Genomic DNA, 20,721 nt, shown 5'->3' with positions numbered 1-20,721 from the left:
TGAGCTGTTAACAGAATCAGGAGAGAAAAAGGGAAGAAAACAGCTGGCTGATAATTTATTACACCATTTTAGCAGAAAAGAGAATTAAAGCAGAAAAGAACTTAGCTGTGAGCAATGTAGCATTTCTCATCTACTCAATGATATAAAGTGCCCAGAATAAAAATAAGGTCTGGCAAAGCATATAACATCACGTGGAAGCCTGCAGTGGTTTAGTTCTACTGGTGGGAGTTGAAAGCAGGTGAACAGATTGTTTAGCATTGAATTAATTGGTGCTAAATGAATTTTGTATTATATGGCTGATAGTGATGGTCATTCTAACCCGAGAAACATCCTAAGAATAATGTTCACCATATAATACAACCCTTCTTTTTTGCAACTCTGTTTTTTTACAAACCCTTTATTTTTTAAGTGACAAATTGTCTATACCACCTCATTCCCTAGCAGGGCTGCATGACAATTCTGACACTGCTTAGAGAAGGGGTAGTTGTAACAGCATCCAATTCCTATCTCAAAATTTAACAGCATGGTTTCAATCTAGAATTACAGTATAAATATTGATTATTGGAATTAATGTCGCATTTGCTGGTAATGGAATTGTTTATCCTTTCCTGTATCATTAAATGCTCTGAGCTTGTTAGTGTGGCTTGTCTACATGTATTTCTAGCAGAGATTTAACAAGGAAGTAGGTATTATAATCACTAATGAAACCTTTCATTGTATATTTAAACTAAGGCAATTTGGGAGAAGAGTGGATTAACAAATAGTCTGATTTCAGAATCAATTTTTGTGTAATTCTTGGTACAGGGCACCTAGTATTGGGATCCTAGTGATACAGCTTCACATAATATGCCGTATCATATGGATTCATATTAGTACTGCCTTTTCATTTGAACAGAGTTCAAGAATTTTAAACAATTAATCTTGGAATGCCTCCAATAAAACTGATTTTAGTTTTGCAAGGTGCAGCAATTGACACTATTGGCTGAGCCATTGCCTGCTGTTTCTAAACAAAAGCTTATGTTTGCATGATTGCTGCCTGTTTTGCATTTCTGGTGCAAAAATGATGCAATATCCTCCAGAAAATTTACCTTATTCAGCAGAGTATATATGTGTATGTTTCGTCTTAATAATTACTGAAGATATTTCAGGAAGGACCTTTGAGCCCCACTGAGATTGAGCCCTTGTTGTGTTCCTCATTGCACCAAGTAAAACTGTAAAAGGAATTTATTGTCTCAAAGTAGGCAAAAACTGAAAGAAAGAGATGTTTTTCTTTGTTTCTTAACATCACACAGTGCTTGCTTTTAGGACCTAGATCTCCTCAGTTCCTTCCTATGTCTCCCAGAGGCATAATTTTCCTTGTGGGCTTAATTAAAGCATCCCAAACTTTGTTTCTTCAGGTAGGTACTTCTTTGTACAAACTGGTAATCCCTGGGATGTGGTTATTATTATTCTACACCAGTGTGGCTTTTCAGTACCTGGACTCCATGGAACTCTCACTAGGACATGTGTAAGCTTCTACAATAACAAGCAGTATTATATTGTTTCAAGAAAGTTTAGCTTCACAGAGAGTAACTTTGGAACATGTACATGTATTATTTATTGACATTTGTGCCATGTTCACATTCAGGATGGCCTAATTCAACATCTGTTCCTGATTAAAGTGAGCATCTGGTATTTCACAGATAATGATGAGAGACGAGCTTACTGTCCTCTAGGCCTACAAGGCAAATTTGAACCAGGGTCTCTAGGTGGATGGACCTGGTTCAGTACTGGGTGCAATTCTGATCACACCTTTTACATGGAGTGTGATCAGAATAGGGTTTATCTGCTATACCCTGTTTGCAGGCAGAAGTACCAGCAACTTCTGTGCTGCATCCAGGGATCAGGAAGGAAAAGAGAGATGAAGATTCTTCTAACACAGAAGCATAAAATGGGAAAATTCTTGAAAGTTCTACTCCTGTTAAACTTTTTCTCTTGCTTACTCTGAAATTCTAAATTTGTGATCCTTCTTTGCCCTGACAAATGTATTTGTCATACAGTAAAGGAATTAATTCACCTATAAATTAATTCACCTGGACTTGGTGTCCAGGTTATGGGGAAGACTTTGTTCCCTGGTTGATTTGATCAAACTGGTTGAGTTTGTCCAGAGAAATAAGTTGGCTCCTAGAGAAAATTACCACAGGATGATAGTTACAGACTGCAAGGAGCCCCAATTAATTTTGTCTTCTCTTGTCCCAGAGCAAGGTACATAACTCATTATTCATTATGAATAAAGAATTTGTTTGAATTTGTCACTTCTGGTTGACAAATACAATATTCAATATTTCTGTTGCTTTAGCTCATGGCTACAGTTTTTAATTAGAGAAGACTCTTTCTCTCATATTAAGCCTGAAAGGTCCCAGAAGGAAAGGGCTATGAGCTTGCTTTGTTTCTTGTTTTCCTCTGTGACAATGTTTCCTAGAAATGCAAGCTTGTGAATAAGTAATCTAACATGCTCATCTCTCTCAGCAGCTCTGTTAGTTGCAGGATTTTATTTCGTGTTCCAATTTATTTATATGCATCTATGGACACATATGTGTAGGGATGTACAAAAGCAGACAAATGCTTTTTCTCCTGGCACTTGCTTTATGTTCTTTCTCTAGGACCTATAAAACAGTTGTAAGTCAACAAGTCAGATATACGGCAACACAACTGCAAATACCAGCAGTTTACTGCAAATTCAAATTGCAATGCCAAACTATGCTAGTCTGCTAAATGATCCCATGTACAGAATTTGTTAGTCTGATAGGCCGGTTGCATTTATGCACTTCCTTTGTAAAAGCAGTAAGCAATTCTGAATCAGACAATTTAAAAGCATATCCCACCAGACTCCATCAAAACCCTTTTACTATTCTTCAGAAACAAATGGCATAAACATTGTCTCCATAGCTCTGACTCCTCCTATAAACATTTCAATCTTCAGAAGTTATGCCATTTGAATTTCACTTCTGCTCTGTATTTGTTGCATGTGATTTACTCTGACTGCTATCTGCATAACTGTAGTTTTTGTGCGGTTTTTTTTCTTGCCAGGCATTATCAGCCGCCAGGAGGCAGAAGAGTTGTTGATGAATAAATCTGAAGGAACATTCCTGGTGCGAGTCAGTGAGAAAATCTGGGGCTATGCATTGTCTTATCGCCAGCAAAGTGGGTTCAAACACTTCCTCGTTGATGCTTCGGGGGATTTCTACAGCTTCTTGGGGGTAGATCCAAACCGACATGCAACACTGACAGATCTTATTGATTTTCACAAGGTAACACTTGCTAGGTAGAGATCAATAGCTGAGTGGAACAGATTAATAATTTAGAGAGGAGCCATGTAATTTGAAACCACATTGGAAACCAGTAGCAACCACAGTGGAGGAAAGAATATATGTATATATTCTGCAGTTAGCCTGGCATTTCTAGTAACATTTCTAGTTTGTGTCTTTGTTGCAATGAATCAGAAGGCTTTTACCATTCAGTCAAATGCTTCAACATGTATTTGCATCCCTTTCTAAGCAGATTCTTCCACAATGTGCGCTCTCCTGGGCTAAAAATGGGCTAATAAGGATTGACACAGCTAACATTTGCAGCGTCTTTGCTGTGCAAAATTGGATTGGAAATACCATACAAAGGTCTTTTGATGAAATTTCAGCATTTTCCCAAACTTTGATGTGATGCACTTTGAATGTGCAAAAGCAAAGGAGTGGGGCCCTGCAGTAAGGAAGGGAACATGGAGGGATGCTCTTTTGGGGATGTTGTAAAGGTCACTCCATATCACCCAAAACAATCTTGCAAGAGTAGTTTACTACTCATCTTTGACTTTAGATGGGTTTGAATTATTTTGCCTCTGATTTGTGTTTCTTGTTGCCAGACTGTGACTCAGCTTTCTGATAGATTGTTTCCAACATGTTGCATCTCTCCCAGATGCAGTTTTAATTCTGCTTTTTTCTTAGCCACCCTCAGAATTTCTCTTCATCCTCTCTTTTCAAGGTCCCTTTCCTTTTTTATCCTTTTCTCACTCATTTCAAACTAATTCTGTTGAATTTTTTTCTCCTCTTTTTCTTCACAGATTTTATTTTTTTTTAGCATTCAGTCTCACAAACACTAAACAGTGGTTATTTTTCTTTCAATTTTGCTTCTCTTTTAAATCTTTCTTTTATTTCAGCTAGTTTGCAACATCTCTTGAGTGTTTTACTGTCCCCTCACAGATTACTATGACATTATATTTCCAAAAATTATATTTCCACATGGGAGGATACTAGGTGTCATATCTGACCAAAAAAATACAACCTCCCCTAATTTGCTGAAATTCTCTCTCAAAGACTATGTTGGAAGCCAATCCCCACTCCTTCTTCTTCCTTTATCCCATTTTTATTACTGAGCATGACATTTTATGATACAGAATATCTTTTTGTGCATTTTGGGTCAAACAGCTGGGCCGTGTCCCCTCACAACTTCTCACTTGTTCCCAGCCTACTCCCTGCCAGCAGAGCCTGAGCGGAAAAAAGAGAAAGCCTGATCAGCAATAGCCAAAACATTAGTGTGTTAACCAACACTGTTTTAGCAACAAATTCAAAACATACCACCATACAGACTGATGTGGAGAAAGTTAACTCCATCCCAGACAGACCCAGTACAACTGGAAAGAGTGTAACCAGAGCCATTCCAGGGAAAGAAAAGCACACATACAACACACCAAATACAGGCTACCAGGCACTGGATGTAGGAGCTCTGGCTAAAGTAGTATGCCATGTACTTCTGGGGAGGGGTGATGGTGACAACAGATCCCAGCCATCTCTGTTCCAGCTCTGTTCCCATATTTTCATCACAGCTCACCCTAGCACTAGAAACACACATATTTGCAGACTGTAACAGAGTATTTGTCAGAATCAGAATGGCTTTTAGTTTCTAACATTTAAAGAAAGCAAAATTTTTCTTAGCTGTCCCCTGACAATAGTTAATAGCTCCCTCTGCAGTAAGCCAATAGGAGAAGCCGGTTCACCTTTAAAGTCCCCACACAATTCTCTTTGAACTGTCGAAGATAACAGCTGTATGAAAACTGGTTTCTTTGGCAATCACTTCAGAAGGTATCTTATCCTGTTTCTTGCATGGTGTTCTTTGAAGCTTTTCTGCCTGCCCTTTCTGGTACAATGTCAAGTGTCCCAAAGCCTTTTTGTAACCAGCTATGAAATCTTTATGTAAATGGCTGCGCTGCAGGCACATTTCCTCTTGTATCTATTGTTATATTGTTTGGAAAAGTTGCTGCTTCCTCAGTACTATTTTTGGCAAAATTATACTTCCCCACCCCAAAAGTTTCATGGGCTCCTCTCTGAGGGTCCTTCTTGCTTTCAGTGAAAATAAGCATGGCTGACACAGCTGGCATAACTATTTTTTTTAATTGCTTATCATTATTATTCATCTAACACTGCTTCATTTAAAAAAAAAAAAAAAAGAGATCACTTAAGGTGACAGATACAAGGGGGTGTTAACCATTAGCTGGAAGAAAATAAATTCTTACGGAAGAGGGTATAAGTGAGCACTTTCTCTTATTATTTGCATTTAAATACTGTTGGAAAGTAGCAATAACATATCCAAAATCATTGTTAAATCTTTACATTTACTTCCTCATAACCTTCTTGTAAGCACTTAATTTGAGTCGTAACTTTCTGAACTTATTCTCAGTCTGAGGTAGTGATTGGGATGGAACCACACCTGGGAGCATCCACATATTCTGAGGAAAGGAGACCGCAAATTTTTCACTGAATTTCGATAGAAACTGGATAAGTTCTGAAAACGTTAGGTCCATATAGATCCATAAATTGGAGCTAAAGTTTCAGATGAAGGATTGCTATTTTAGTCAGTATAATTCTGGATTCTGGCTCAATTTGGTGCATCTAGAAATCTTAAACTTTACAAAAAAAAAAAAAGTGCATTATCATTACCATAGAAATAAGTACAAAGACCAAGTTCTCTACTTTTCCAGTAAGTTTTTCTTTTTTTATCCATGTTGGTATCAATTACTGAAATGATAGGCTTGCCATGTGGGTATTTAATAAGAATAGGTGCTATTTGTAAAGACTGTCTTTACCCTAGCAAGGTTAATATCTTTGACTTCTCTATAATCAGTCAGAAAGCTGTTACTGTTATGTGGGAGCACTCAACATTGAGCTCTCACTCAGTCTGCCTGGGGAAGCTTCTTTCATCGCAATGGCTATGGAAGTAGCATAGTAGGACTGGCATATGTCTGTTAATCCTTGAGAATATCCTTTGTAGGCATCTGTAGCTGTTTCTTTTTAGTGTAGGAACTTACAGGAAGTATATATCACAGCCTTTCTTGTACACCAACTGCTTGATTTCACTGTTTGATACTGTCACAAGTTACTACTGGCATAACTAAGAGATAAAGCATGAAGAATATGGATAGTTGACAGAATCCCTTTGATGGCCTGTACTTATTTTATCTAGCATTTATTCATAATTGGTTACCAGTTACAGTGGAGTGATGGTCTTTGTTCTTAACCGTTGCTTTTTTCAGAAGATAGGAAACAGCTTAGACCTTTGATATTTTAATTGATTTTGTCTTTCTAGGAAGAAATCATCACATCCTCAGGTGGGGAGCTACTACTGGAGCCATGTGGACAGCAGAAGAATCCACCAGACTACATCCCTTTATTTGAATAACTGATTCAGGACTAACAGGAATGCATTCTGGATAGCTGTAGTCATAGATAACTACAAAAAATAACTACTGAAAATTAGTTAATGAACTTCCAATGCCACTGGTCTTGTGGCCAAAATGCATCCTCATTAGAAGGCTCAAAATATTTCTGTTTTGCATCTGAACTATCATTGTTATTCATATTGCTGACATTCTAAATGTGAGAAGTTACTGGCAGATTACAAATGAGGACTATTCCCAGAAATTTTTCAGGGGGTCATGGCCAATTGCTGAATGCTAAGTTCCTATCTTAATTTTTTTAATGTCTGAGACTGAAAAAGCAAAATGCAGCAAGAAGTATGACTGGGAACTACTTACAGAGTATTGAATGAAGTACCAATATTGGTGATTAGATTCTTTTTTCATAAGCAACCTTTGTCGGTTTCTGTTGACAATCTCATTACTTCGCACTTTTGATAAGAGAAGCAGTCTTAAAACATCTTTCTGAAGTTTGTAATTGCTTAAGTGTTTAGATGTAGCTGGAAACTTGCCATTGAGCTTTTGAATTCAAACCTACAAATTTCACCACAGCAGAGACAGTATAAGGTCATATACATTTTATTTACATTTTCATGCAGTGCAACAGCCTTGGAAAGAATTTCCTGTATAGAAAGCGGTCAGTTTATTCTAATGAAAGCAGTTTGATTTGGAGCAACAACAACTCCTCTCATCACAGCAGTCAATACGATCTCCTGAAATTTTTGTCTTAGCACTTCTTGAAATCTGGCTGTCACATGGTATTGATGTAGTCCTGCATTGTTTCACAGGTAAGCTGGATACTACTGAGGCAGCCAATTCAGGGAATGGAGTGAAAATGCTGCAAAACTGTTACTATCACCTTCCTGTGCTCCTTGCTCTGTTCCCATACATGGCTATGTAAAATCTGCTGGGTATAGAAGTGCTCATTTTAGCTCCAAACATTCATTTTGCAGGGCAATATTCCAAATAACAGGGTTGTGACGGTTTTCTGTGCAACTGATTTGTTTCAAGAGTGAAGTAGGACATGATGGAGGTAGTTGTGAACCTACTGATTAGTCTTATAGCCACGCTTTTAGTAAGCAGTTTATCAGTACTTTTTCATATGTAATGCGTATTTTGAGATGTAAAGTGGACCAATCCATATGTGTTACTGTACCTTCACAGTTAATTTTTTCCTGGAAATCTGTGAACATATAGGAAAGGCACACCATGTGTATTTCTATATGCTACTGCTTTGGGCAGTCCCTGAATTTCTGTGTGGTTCTCTTTCAAATCCCACCATAGACTTCTCTCCTGAAACCCAGGTAAATCCATCTCCCCTCAAACAGTCATTTCTCTTGAATCACTGCTCCTTTCTATACTTTGTCAACCTAGGTGGTAAGCTCATCTGGGAAAAGACCCTTGTCTTGTATGAAGTGCTTTATAAGCTTGGACATTTAAGGTGCTACAATAATAATAAAAACTTGTGGTAATAATAGCAACAATTATTTGTAATTCTACAGTTAACCCATATTAAAGTACAGACTTTTGCACACAAACTTCATTGTTGTTCAAGAAAATTTTCTTTTGTTAACATTGGTTTTTGTGTGATTTAATCCATCAATATTTGTGACCCATGAAAAGAAAGTTGTAATGAACTTTCCACAGAGACTTAGCTGGAGAGTTTCTGTATTAACCACTTGAATCACTGGCTCAGGAGGTTTTAAATGGTTACTGTTAGCACCTCATAACAAAGCAAATCAGTACCCTGCAAATAATGCTTATTAGCTGGAGCAAGCTGTCCTTGGTGCACAGAGCTCAGATATGACAGCTGGGCTTTTCATAGGAGGTAGGCTTACAGAGATAGAATCTTTAGCAATGTGTCTGATACCTTAAGAAACAACATGACTTGGCAGCTAGATAAAGGATCAAAATACCCAAGTGGTCTTGAAATTTTTTTAAAGTGTGATCCTTTGCAGGTCACCAGGGTCTGGATTCTAGACATGGAATGCCTAGAATCTGCAATTCCAAACATAGTAACATTTATGTAGGCCTCTTGTAGGATCTATTTTCTCCATTAAATAAGAAGCCTTGTGTGTGTGACCTGAGATCAGAATCCAGCAGGTACAGGGTACATACAGTTGTTGAATCCACCTGCCAGAATGTGGACCTCAGCACAGAGTAATTCTTTTTGCTTCAAATGTGGACTCTCTAAAATAATCACAAAGTTGCTTTTTTCCAGGAGAACATTTGCTAAGTGCAATCTACCTCCTCCAAACAGCTCCAGGATCTACCAGCTGCTTCCTCTGAGAAACTGGCTCTGCGCTTGCTCCCTCTATATAGGCATCTCAAGAACCACCTCAGGTTTTTCACAGCTGCACATGTTCCACCACCTACTTCAGAGGAGAATGGACAGAGACCATTTAAAGTTAAAAAAGATACATGTATCCATAGACCTACCTCTGAGGCCAAAGAGCAGTATATGGCAGCATAGGACTGAGGTTCTAAAGGTGGTACTGAGTAATTAAGGTGGTATTTAGACACGTAGATATCTTTGCAGACTGCTGTTCTGCCTCCATGTACTGTAAAAAAAAAATTAAAAAAGAGGACATAAAATGCTGCCTTTTCTTTGGAAAAGGTGCTAGGCATGCTAGAAAAGAAGACATGCAATCTCCAAAGGTTTTGGAAGATTACTGCATTGCACACAATTCTTAGAGTGTTTACAGACAGGATATTGAACAACTTGTTCCATCAGGAATTCACATTCAGAGACTGATAATAACACAGCTATTTATTTCTGGTGACACACTTCCCAGCAACTGCTTGCATTTTGTTTAGCTGATAAGAAGGCTTGGGAATATTAGCTTTTGAGTTTCTGTCCTCTTGTGATGTAATTAACATCACAACAGCATCCTCATTTTCACTCCAGAGCACATTTCCTACTTTAAATTTTCTGAATGTTTCTGTCTGAATTCCATCCATTTCTCATTCTAGGTTTTACCTGGCTTTAAAATAAATCCCTTGTAAGTTCCCCTGCAAATGAAATTACTTGGAAAACTGCAATTTCGTCTGAGAGTTTTATTATGCTAATAAATGTCAGAATTCTCAAGTAAAGGAATTGCTTTTTGTTTCTATAGCCCCACAGAAATAATGAAAAATAGCCGGCCAATTCACAGAGTTACAAGGAAAGAAAAACTCAACAATACATAAGTAGCAGCAGCAATAAAATACAGTGCAACTTAACTGAAGATAAATTTTGAAGGAAACAAAAGGAGATCATAGCAAGCAGAAGTTAAGAACAGAAGCTTTCCTTGATAGAGACATGCAGCCGCTGTCAATACACTTGAGAGCTGTGTGCAAAGTACAAGCGTGCAGATATTTTCTAAGCCAGCAAATGCTTCTTGTTGCCTTACATAGGAAATAAATGTAATATGAAAAGGTAACCAAATTGTAAAAAACATAGAAGGGAAAGCAGTAAAGGAGTAAATATGGAAAAATAAGAAGAAAGGGAGAAATGTGCTAATCCCGTTGTTTTGAAGGCATTTTGGATTTTTGCTACTCTGGGAGGAAGACTGGGCACCACTACCTCCCTTTCACTCTGCAAGTCTCCAAGATTTCAGCTTTGTGCTAAATTTACCTTGGAGCTAGACTTTACACTCACAGTCTGTAAGATTTAGGCTGGTCCATACTGTAGCCCTGAATGCTGCATCTGCTTCACGCTGCCTGCCTCTACATTTAGCGCTCTCTGAAGCTGTTCATCACTGTATACAAAATCTTTTTAGGCTGCAGCTTTATTATCCAGAATGGCTGGTTTTATTCTATTACACAGTGACCTTCAGGTCTTGTTTTCTGATCTGTTTTTGTAGTGGTACCTACTGTTGCGTTGTAAGAGGTGTATGTTATGGATTTTCATTATAAGATTTCCTGTCTATATTTCTTGACAATGAGACCACCAGGAATACCTGAGAGGCCTATTACAGTAATTCTAGTTCATAATGAAAAATACTACAGCAATAAAGGAAACTTTAGACTTTTAAATTAATTGAACTTTTCTTCATACCTGTTTCACAGTAATAAAATATGGCACACAAGGTCCCAAGCTTGTTTGCATGTATCTTTGAAAAAATCAGCTCCTGAGAATTTATTTTTGCTTCTTCATAGATCCACAGATGCATCTGTTCCTTCTAATTTTGTTTTAATCTGTTATTATAGATAGGCATCTCCAGTGTAATACTGCTGTCTTCTCTGAAAGAGAGCTGTTGTGGTTTAACCCCAGCTGGCAACTAAATGTCACTCAGCCTCTTGCTCACTGCCCCTGGGTTGGGACTGGGGAGAGAACTGGAAGAGCAAAAGTGAGAAAATACATGGGTTGAGATAAAGACAGTTTAATGGGTAAAGCAAAAGCTGCACACACATGCAAAGCAAAACAAGGGATTCACTCACGGCTCCCCATCTGCAGGCAGGTGTTCAGCCTTTCCCATGACAGCAGGGTTCCATCACATGTAGTGGTTACTAGGGAAGACAAACACTCTCACTCAAAACATCCTTCCCTTTTTCCTTCTTCCCCTAGCTTTATATGTTGAACATGATCAGCTCTTATCTGTCATATGGTCTAGGATACTACTTGGGTTAGTTGGGGTCATCTGTTTCAGGTGTGTCCCTTCCCAGCTCTCGTGCACCCCCAGCCTACTTGGTGGTGGGGTGAGAAGCAGAAAAGGCCTTGACACTATGTTAACACTGCTCAGCAACAAGGAAAACCTCCCTGTGTTAGCAACATTGCACAAATCCAAAATATAGCCCTATAGCAGCTGCTGTGCAAAAAATGACCTATACCCAAACAAAACCAGCATAAGGACAAAATCTTAAGAAATTGGCAAGCAGTCATGGATGAGATTTTCTAGGCTACTCAAATAATGTAGATGCCAGCCTATTACCTATTATAATTGCTGTAATGAAATAATTATATAGTATGAGTATTTACATATTGTTTTTTATAAAAGACTAATACAGGACAACTATTGAGGACTAAATCCCTACTGTGCTGAACAAGTACTGAGCAAAAGAAAGTAACTCCTGCCTCAAGAAAGACATATCTAAAACCTTTAGATATAACAGAGATTATTTTCAGACTTACTGAGTAGAAACTGTTTCCAAAGACCAGATTCGGAGTGAGAATTTCCATCGGATTTAAATTACTTTGAATCAAATGAATAAAACCTATTTCTTTGCTGAGGTGAGCCAAGATTAATACACTGACTGCAGTAAAACAATTAAGTTTTGATCAAACTAGGAATCTACTTCTGCGCATTCTTCTCCTGTATCCCCACAGACCTGAATATAGAACAATAACGGAGTTACACCACATTTCACTGCAGGCTAAATTCTTCTTCTTACATAATGTCACAACACAAATCTGGTCTCAGGTGAAATGTGGTAGTTCACGGTGGGAGAAATTTTTCTCTTCCTTTGTTTGCATAATTTACAGGTTGGAGTTTCTTTTACAATGGTTTTCAAGGACTGACTTTATTTTCTGTTGTGCTATGCCTTTGCTTTAAGATTCCTTTTTCCTTTCCCAAGAGGACAGTGCTTCTAACCTCTGTGAAGTAATAATGAATCCCTGAATGGGCTATTGATTGCAGATGAGGTGTTTCCATTTGACCAGATGTTTGATTTGTGTTTCCCGAGATGAATCTTCTGGATACTTACTGTCTAATGATAATGATGTGTAATAGATGTTTATAGCTAATTTCTTGCCATGCAAGTGTGTGTGAAATCTTCTCTTCAAATATTTGTTTACTGCTAGTGATTAGTCCTGTAGCTTGCATATTTACACTATGACCCATAGCTAATGTGAATTTTCTGCTAGACTGGAGCCTTCAATGAGTTTGTTTCTTCTTAGAATTTCTTTCAGTAGTTTCAAATGACGATAACATCATTTTATGGTATCTTTATTAAACATCAGTAACTGATTTTTCTTATGGAGGAGAAATAACTTCAAAAGAGATTGGACATCTAGTTTGGTCCAAATCGTGTTCATTTGATCTATGTGTAAAGGAAGCACTTATCATGTGAATGTCTTCTTTAAAGTTTAGCTGCCATTACTTCCCTGTTCTCAGTTTTAGTAAGAACTGTATGTGGGAGAAGGTCATACACTCATGAGCAATGGAGAGAAAGGAGAGGAGGTAGGACTGTCTTATTTCATGTAATTTTACATGTAAGAGCAGGCAAAATCTTAAATACAGTATTTCCTCGGATGCAGTGTTTTTCCTGCTTAGCATTCAGAGCATCTAAGCTGAGACCTATCATCACTACTTTTCCCTTACACAACGGCAACAGGAGGATATTCATACTGGATGTGAAAAGGGCCCAGGTGGAGTGGAACGACACATTACAGTGCCCCAAGAATGACACAGTAGTGCAGATCAATAACACGGTAAAGACATATTTTGTATATAGGTGTGTAGAACTAGGAGTTACTAGAAATTCATGTTTGTTTGAAGTTAATTCTTTTAATTATACAATTGTCATTAATGGTCAATGCATGTGAAGATGTGGCCGATTTTAATGTCTTTCCTATTCCACAAATTCATGTAACCTATATTGCCTAAAAGGAAAATCAGAAATACTTGTCTTCAAAAAGAGCTAATAAGCATTACTGTATGATATTTTGGGCAGAGAACTTTAAATTGTATTATACATGACTATCAGAATATGAGAATGTAGAAGCTGAACACTGTTTACTGCATAAAGCATAATTGACTTCTCAACAAACAATAAAGCCTATCCCCAGTTATACTCCTCTCCTGTAGGAAATGGACTTAATATTGTAGACAGGAAAACGTCATCTTATCTAGGAGTTTAAGCTTAATAATGGTCTTAAATATTACACCAAATCATTTCAGAGGGCCATATGCTGAAAGCTGCACTCCAGTTGGTAAAACTCCAGTTAGTAAGAGTTGCACTTCTACTTGTTCTTGGTTCTCAAACTCCTCTTGCTTTGATAGCCTGATGCTAATGAGAAATACTGGTTCAGTAAATAAGTAAGTCATTCAAATCCAGCTTTATGGAAGATGTATTAAGGTATATGTTTCATTTTAATTTTTACCATTAACATTTGTCCTTATGGAATCCCAGAAAAAATGGAAATATCTAAGATATGACTAAATGCATACAGTTTTGGTCTGACTGCTAGACAGTATTTTGTTACCATTTATGTGCTGTACTCACAGCACACCGTTCATTTTGAATTTTGAATTTCAGTATGCTATATGCTACATTAGAACCTATCTACATTTTTAAATTAAAAAACAGTAAAGAGCAGTGCTGAGCCCTACAACATCCACTGGAGTTCTTAAATTCTCAAAAAATAACACAGATGTTTTTTGTAAGCATTGCCTGTGAGAATCGCTTTTCACTTCCCCCAGAAAGAAACTGAGCTACTCTAAAATCTCCCATTGACACTTTTTAATGGAGAAACATTCTGTTTCCAAAATGCAAACCCTTGTGAAATTGTTTCTATTTTTTAGCATAAAAAAGATTAGAATTACCTGAAGGCATTTTTAATTGTAGAAAATATCAAAAGTATACTTAAATTTAACATACAACCCCCCTCCCCATTTTTCATTCAGCCCTAAAAGAAAATACGCTGCATTGGGCTCCAAAGTCTACACAGATATGCAATGTTTTTGACATTTCATTAGGTATCCATTCTCTTCATTAATGCTAGTTTCCTTTTAAAGGAGAATGGAAATACCCAGAGAACAGTTATTCAAAATGTCAAGCCCATTAAATATCCAATTTGATGCTTGAAATAAATTTATGAAGTTATAAATAAGACCCCAAGTAATGTTTTCTCAAAAAAAAAAAAAAAAATCAAGCTAGCAAGTGAGTTCAGAAAAAAAGAACTGATGTATCTTGTTCTCAATTTTGAATATTTTGTGTTACATGGTTGGATCCTTACAGTATGATTTCCATTTATACATTACTAAAAAGTGTAAATGATGAAAAACAATTAAATGGAATAAATAACATAATGGAAACGAAGTCTGCTATTCCAGTTTCTCTGAAAAAGACTAATTCTCTCAATCAACCCTATGGTTATGTGAAAAACTAAGCCTATTCATGAACTTTTGCAGGAAGAAGGATCTAATTTTCTAAGGTGTCATTGTGACTGACCACAACAGATATCTCCTCCTGCATGAAGGTCTCTGATTAAGAAAGTTCTGACTACAAATTTGAATACCAAATAGAAATATTTGCAAGGAACCAATTGCATGCAAATGCAAAACATCCCATAGAATAGTCACTGTTGTGTAGCAAAAATGAATGCTTGGCCTCCAGCTGTTCACCTTAGGTTGGACTAGAAACACTGACTTCATCCAGAGTTCCAGATCAGTCTGGTATCAGCTCCTCTGTCAAAGATCACTGGTTATTTGAGGAGACAAGGGGTCAGGAGAAAATGTAAAAACTCTGGAAAACTTGAAATATTTCTATGACAGGAAAAAAAAAAACAACTTCCTCTTCCCCACCCTAGATAAGAGTCAGTTTGCAAAGGAAAAAAAGGAGGCTGTGTGAAACTGTTTTGCTATTGATGAGTAGACATTTAGACAATTTGTTGAAGTCAATGAGAACTAAGTGGGGAATAAGGATTTCACAGTTGGGTCATTTTTTATTCATTCTGTTCTACAGCGCTGCACATACAGTTGTGAAGTGCTAACCCATCTGTTCTGGGAAGTTGTTAAAATCCAATGGACTAAAAATACTCTGTCTGCCAAGAAGGCAGTCAAGGTGATTTGAAAAGGCTTGTCTGCATTTACTTTGGACCACAGTCTGCAGATAAATCAAGAGGCACCAAGGCTTTCCTTTTTTTTTTTTTTTTATTTATTTTATATTCTCCTCTCCTCCTCCCCCAGACCTATCAATAATGAACCAAATTCACAACAGCCAAGGAGAAACCTGCCTCCTCGCTAATACTCTGTTTGTAAAACTGTGTCTGCACCTGCCCATGGTGCTAAAGTTCAAGTTACACTTTAGTAATTAATGATCACTTGCCAAATCCCTTTGTAAAGCTTTTTTATCAATGTCTTTAGTGGTTCACTTTGTATCAACAGCGAATCAATGAATGGAGTGCTCGAGACTGAATGTTGCTTTACCTGTTTCAAGTTAAGTTTTCAAAGACTAGAAGGATAATATTCAGATTTTTTTCTTTGATAACTTTGCTTCTGTGCAATGGTGGCATCCTTGTGATCAGCTGTAACAAAGATTAAATGCATTAATGAACTTAGTTTAACATTAGAAATGTGTGCTGTGAGAGACAACTGAAAAATGTGGGGCTTCAAGCTGGTAGCTGGATCGTTGTAAATGTAAATGCTGCAGAGATGTAGCAAGGAACACACTGACTCCTAGGATACTAGCTGGGGAGTCAGGCAGGATCTGAAACGGTTTAAAACTCTCCAAGGTAATGCAGTAATTAACCACACAGACAGAAGTACAACGAGGTCATGAGCTGAGTTCCTGTATTTAAAACTTCAGAAGTAGCCTGTATTGTTGTCAGAATAATCCCACAGCACTGCAGGAATAATACCAACCATCGCACCCACCTCAGAACAGCTTATGAAGTACAAATGTCTTGTCTGTCAACTCAACACAGAGGAGGTACCTGGGCTGCCACTGCTTAAATCCTGCTAGTCTGTATCTATCACAGATGAAGAAACTTACGATCTTGAGAAGCTCCAACAACCTTTACATCACCTTGGAGCCATCTGTACAGCAAAGCAATTGAACTGTTTCATTGCCTTGTAGAAATGATTTCTTTGTGGTCCTCAAAGCCATGTGAGCTAATTACATGGGATTTCTCATTAATTTTGCTACTACAGATGACTAAAAAGTACATGACAAACGAAAATTACTTCTTCTCAAGCTTAAATAGTCTAGGACGAAACATAAACCTTTTCCTGACAGTTTAGCTCCAGGTTTATGCTGCAAGTTGCACGCAACTTCATGCATAGGTAGAGCTGAGGCTGCGTGTTGCCTATCATGGCGCGCACCGGTACAGCAGGGTGGCACTGCTGAGGGCAAGCGGATCACAGAAGTGATCGCAGGGCTGGGCACAGGCTCATTGACGGGGAAGACCTAGTGCGTAAAACTTGCCGGCGGCATTAGCCTGCGGCATGATGCGGACAAGCCAGTTGCTCTGGAGAGATCCTTAAAGTTAAACCTCCCCACAAATCGCGTCTTTCTGTTGTTTTTAGATTCCTCCGCATCTTTCTGAGAACAATTAGGGTTGAGCGCTAAAGCTTATCTACTTGTTGAACGGCCCCGCCTGCGCAGCCGGTCTAACGGCCGCCCCTCAGGGGCCCCTCCCCGCCCTCGCGCGACTGCCAGGTATCTCAGCTGAAAGGCCGGTGTCGCCTTCTTCCTCCTTCCGGACGGGAGCCTCGCGGCACGTGCGTTTTGTGCAAGGCCGCTTCGTTTTGGCCTTTCCCAAATGAAACCGTTAGACTTAACGCTTGAAATCTGTTATTATTTTAACCATTACGAAAACAAACAGCCTTTTTGAAAGGGAGAGAAAAGAAAGGGATAAGTAAAACAATGCTTGTTTTGCATTGTGTAAAGTTAATTGAATTGACCTAAATTCACCTGAATTTGTCCGGATTGACTGCCAGATTTTCTGTGTGTCACCGGTTTTGTCAGACTTGACTGTTTTTGTCTTCCTGGTCCCTTGGCCCCCTGTGTCTCAGAGAGGCAGCTGCACGGAAGAACTGTGTCCTCTAGCTTAGCCTCGTCACTGTGTGAATTTAGGATGAGGTGCTTTGGCGCTGTCAGGGTGGCTGAAAGAGCTGGCGGCTACAGAAGCAGTGGAGGACAATGAGGGCTGGAGCTGTTGTGGCTTAGTTTGCTCATGAGTGCTCCAAAGTGAAGCTTCAGATGTTGCGGGCTTAGTCTTGTAGGTTTACTGGAGAAGGCTGTCAACAGTAGTTTTCATCTGCCAGGAGCCTCCTATGTACTGAGCCTGAAATGCAGGCCTGATAAAAACTTTTTCTGTGGGTTGATTTCTCCCAGCTGATAATTTACAGACTGACACGATAACACGGGCAGTAGGAAATACATGGAGGAATGCTGAACTATTCTGTTCAAAGAACTCTTTAGCTACTGGAGAAGACTCACTCAGTTGTGCTACTTGTGGCTGCACAATAGAAGTGGGAAGACCATAAAGAAGGAAGCTACTATGTTGCCTCCAAAGGGGAAGGAACCATCTTCTCCAATAATATTAACCTGATGAAGCTGGAGTGGAAGGTAAGATGCATTTTTTGTTTTTGTTTGGCTTAACTTCCCAGAATTGCCAGGGTAATGGTGCTGGAATGCAGGAAAGATATTGGCTGATTTTTGAAAGAGGAAACCCCCTCAGTGGTTGCTGAGGAGGTTAGTGTTCACTGGCCCAAGTGTTAACCAAGTCTGAAGTTCAAGTTTGATCTAGACGGAATCTAAACGAAAAAAAAAAAAAATTCCTGCATGTTTGTATCTCCATGAGTCACTAAAACAAAATCAAATAATTAGCTCAGTATTGAGGATAGTTACAAAATGCACGTTTTACAGTGCTTCCAGTGGGCGTTGGATCAGACCTTGAATGCAAAAGAAGATAAATCTGCCTTCTCAACTTCACAGTCACAGCTGGCACACACATTTATAAGGGCAGCTTGTGTTTCCATTAATGGAACTGTTGTTGTTCAACGAAATAAAGTGTACCAGTCTCTGGAAATACAAATTTAAATCTTATCACTAACACCTGTCTCGATACAGCACTAAAACCAGTTTCGTATACAGGAGAGGGAAAACTGTCTAAAGACTTGAAAATGTCAAAATAAGAAATTGCTAAAATAGAATTGTTGTGGTAGAGAAAGTAGAGTGGCAAACAACTATGTTCTGGTTGACTTGACATGCTTTGATACAGTTTATAAACTTACAAAAAACAAGACTATTTAATACATACTGATATAATGCTCAGTAATAAAGCTTGAGCATAACAAGAAATACTGTAAATAGCTACCAAGAATACAGTGATGGCTGTTTTTCACAATGACATTATTCTGTTTTGATTTCTTTTTCTAAAGTGATCTCAATATGCATCTTTTCAGTACGGAAGAACAAGCTAGAGAATATCTAACTGAAGTTGCATTTTCTTAAATAGTTGGATGAAATGCTGATGCTTATTTGATATTTTGTGGATTTTTTTTCCATGTTAATTTAATTTTCAACAAAATAAGGAGTACAACAGAGAAAATGAAACATAGACATATGATATTGTAACTGTGGTTGATTAGAAACAGCAGGTAAAAGATGAAGAACCTCCTGCCTTCATTCTGCACAGCACAACACGAGTTAAACAGTCACCCATGACGTGAAAGAAACTCCTTTTAGCTCAGAATGGAAGAATTGTAGAATCACAAAATAATTTAAGGTTTTAGGGTGTCTTTGGAAGTCATGTTTGTACTAAAATTTTAGGATGGCTTCCCTGGATTTGTGTGAAGTTTGCTCAATTTTATTTTAATCTTTCAGCATCTGGGATTATTTTATTTTTTCTTCTGCAGGACTATAGCTAATTTATTGGTATATAACCAACACATTTTCACATCTGTCCTTGTGAATTTCTTTCAGATTTTTATTCTTGGAGCTCATCTTTCAGTAAGGGTTTTGCCATACCGCTTTTATTTTACCACAGATTACACCAGAGCTGCTGGAATTCATTGTGTGTGAATAGGGGCAGAAGTTCTACTTAAAGAGGCTGAAAAGTATTTTACAGAAGCCAGCTTGGCATTCTTGCCATGTTTGCAGTGTTAAAACTCATAATATGTGTGTAATAGAGATACAGAGGTGTTTGTGGTTGGTCTTGTTTTTGTTGGTTTTTTTTTTATTATTTAAAAATATATTTGATGGATAACAGGATTTGTTGAAGGCTTCATTTTAGTGTGGGAAGTGGAGTTTCTTCTTTAAGCTGTGTATTTTACAGTGACTGCTGTTGTTGCACTTCTGATAAAACGCTGTTGCATATGAGTTCTGTAGCAGCTACATATGTGACTGAGGAGGTGCCTGGGGTCTTAGGAGGTAAATAAGAAAAAAAAAAAAGGCAGCCCATTTCTAACCAGAGAATGCAAGGAAGGAATTTGTCGCTATTGACGACAGCGAAATAAATATTACAATAGATTTATGTCTACCCAATGAATTTATATTGGCATCTGAGTGATGTCCTGTCTCAGGAAGACTCGTAGACCAGTGTTACTAGCTTCCTTGATGGTGATCTTTCCTTTCAGGCAGTGAATTTGTGGTGTGAAATTGGCATCTTGTTTATTGTTTTTCTTGTGTTCTTTTACTTCCTAAAGGAACATGCATATTATTACATTGTACTATGGTAAAAAAAAAAAAAAAAGTCTTAGTTTCATGTCCAGATCTAGGCTCCAAAATTCACATTTTGGCACCACAATAGAAGTAGCCAAACTGAAGCCTCAGACATTGTACATAACTTTATATGTACATAACTTTATATGTATGTGCATCATATTGGAAAAATTATTGTTTGTATAAATGTAAAATAATAAATTTGGAGCCTATGTTGAGGTACAGAAGGTGCTACAGTTCTTGTCTGTCTATTTAGACACACATTATGGGAGTTCCTCATCAACAGTAATCATAAGACTATAAAAGGACCTATGCTTTCTGGAACAATAAACAGTTAATTGTAGCACAGCTCAGCCTATTAACTGGTTTAGTGTTTCTACTTGATTATTCTTGTTGCTCAGTTTTCCAGGCCCAGGATCTTCTGCTTTTATTCAGAGATACAGATACCTTCCACTTCTTGATTCTTCTAATGTTTTGTTTTTTTTTTTTTTCCTACAGTCTGGTGTTTGCCAATAAGTTTAGTCACTTGAGTGCACCATTAAAGCGTGCTTGAAGAATTCCTTTGGAAACTGTGCTAGAATAGTAATTACAGAAAAATTACTGTAGAAAAGTAGAGAAAAAAAAAACCTCAG

The 20,721-nt window shown here is 37.9% G+C and overlaps 1 protein-coding gene and 1 long non-coding RNA gene across 2 annotated transcripts in view; one reads left to right on the top strand and one right to left on the bottom strand.

Moving 5' to 3' along the window:
• SH2D4B (SH2 domain containing 4B) overlaps positions 1–7,079 on the top strand; it is a 60,024-nt gene extending 52,945 nt beyond the window's left edge. The window contains exons 7-8 of the mRNA XM_061449978.1: positions 3,070–3,290; positions 6,610–7,079. Coding sequence (XP_061305962.1) covers positions 3,070–3,290; positions 6,610–6,702 — 314 coding nt within the window. The 3' untranslated portion in view covers positions 6,703–7,079. The remainder of the gene's footprint in view (positions 1–3,069; positions 3,291–6,609) is intronic.
• A 7,916-nt stretch (positions 7,080–14,995) lies between these two features.
• Positions 14,996–16,690, bottom strand: LOC133267585 (uncharacterized). Its single transcript, XR_009742805.1, has 3 exons — positions 16,297–16,690; positions 15,850–15,947; positions 14,996–15,108 (listed from the first exon to the last, which is right to left on the bottom strand). It is a non-coding gene; the product is annotated as an uncharacterized LOC133267585 (long non-coding RNA).
• Between the last annotated feature and the right edge of the window lie 4,031 nt (positions 16,691–20,721).

This window comes from Pezoporus flaviventris, unplaced genomic scaffold, assembly GCF_033815535.1.
Source record: "Pezoporus flaviventris isolate CSIRO_AGI_PZ_B2104156 unplaced genomic scaffold, CSIRO_AGI_Pfla_v1 ptg000001l, whole genome shotgun sequence".
NCBI classification, from domain to species: domain Eukaryota; kingdom Metazoa; phylum Chordata; class Aves; order Psittaciformes; family Psittacidae; genus Pezoporus; species Pezoporus flaviventris.
This window is presented reverse-complemented; position numbering and strand designations above follow the sequence as displayed.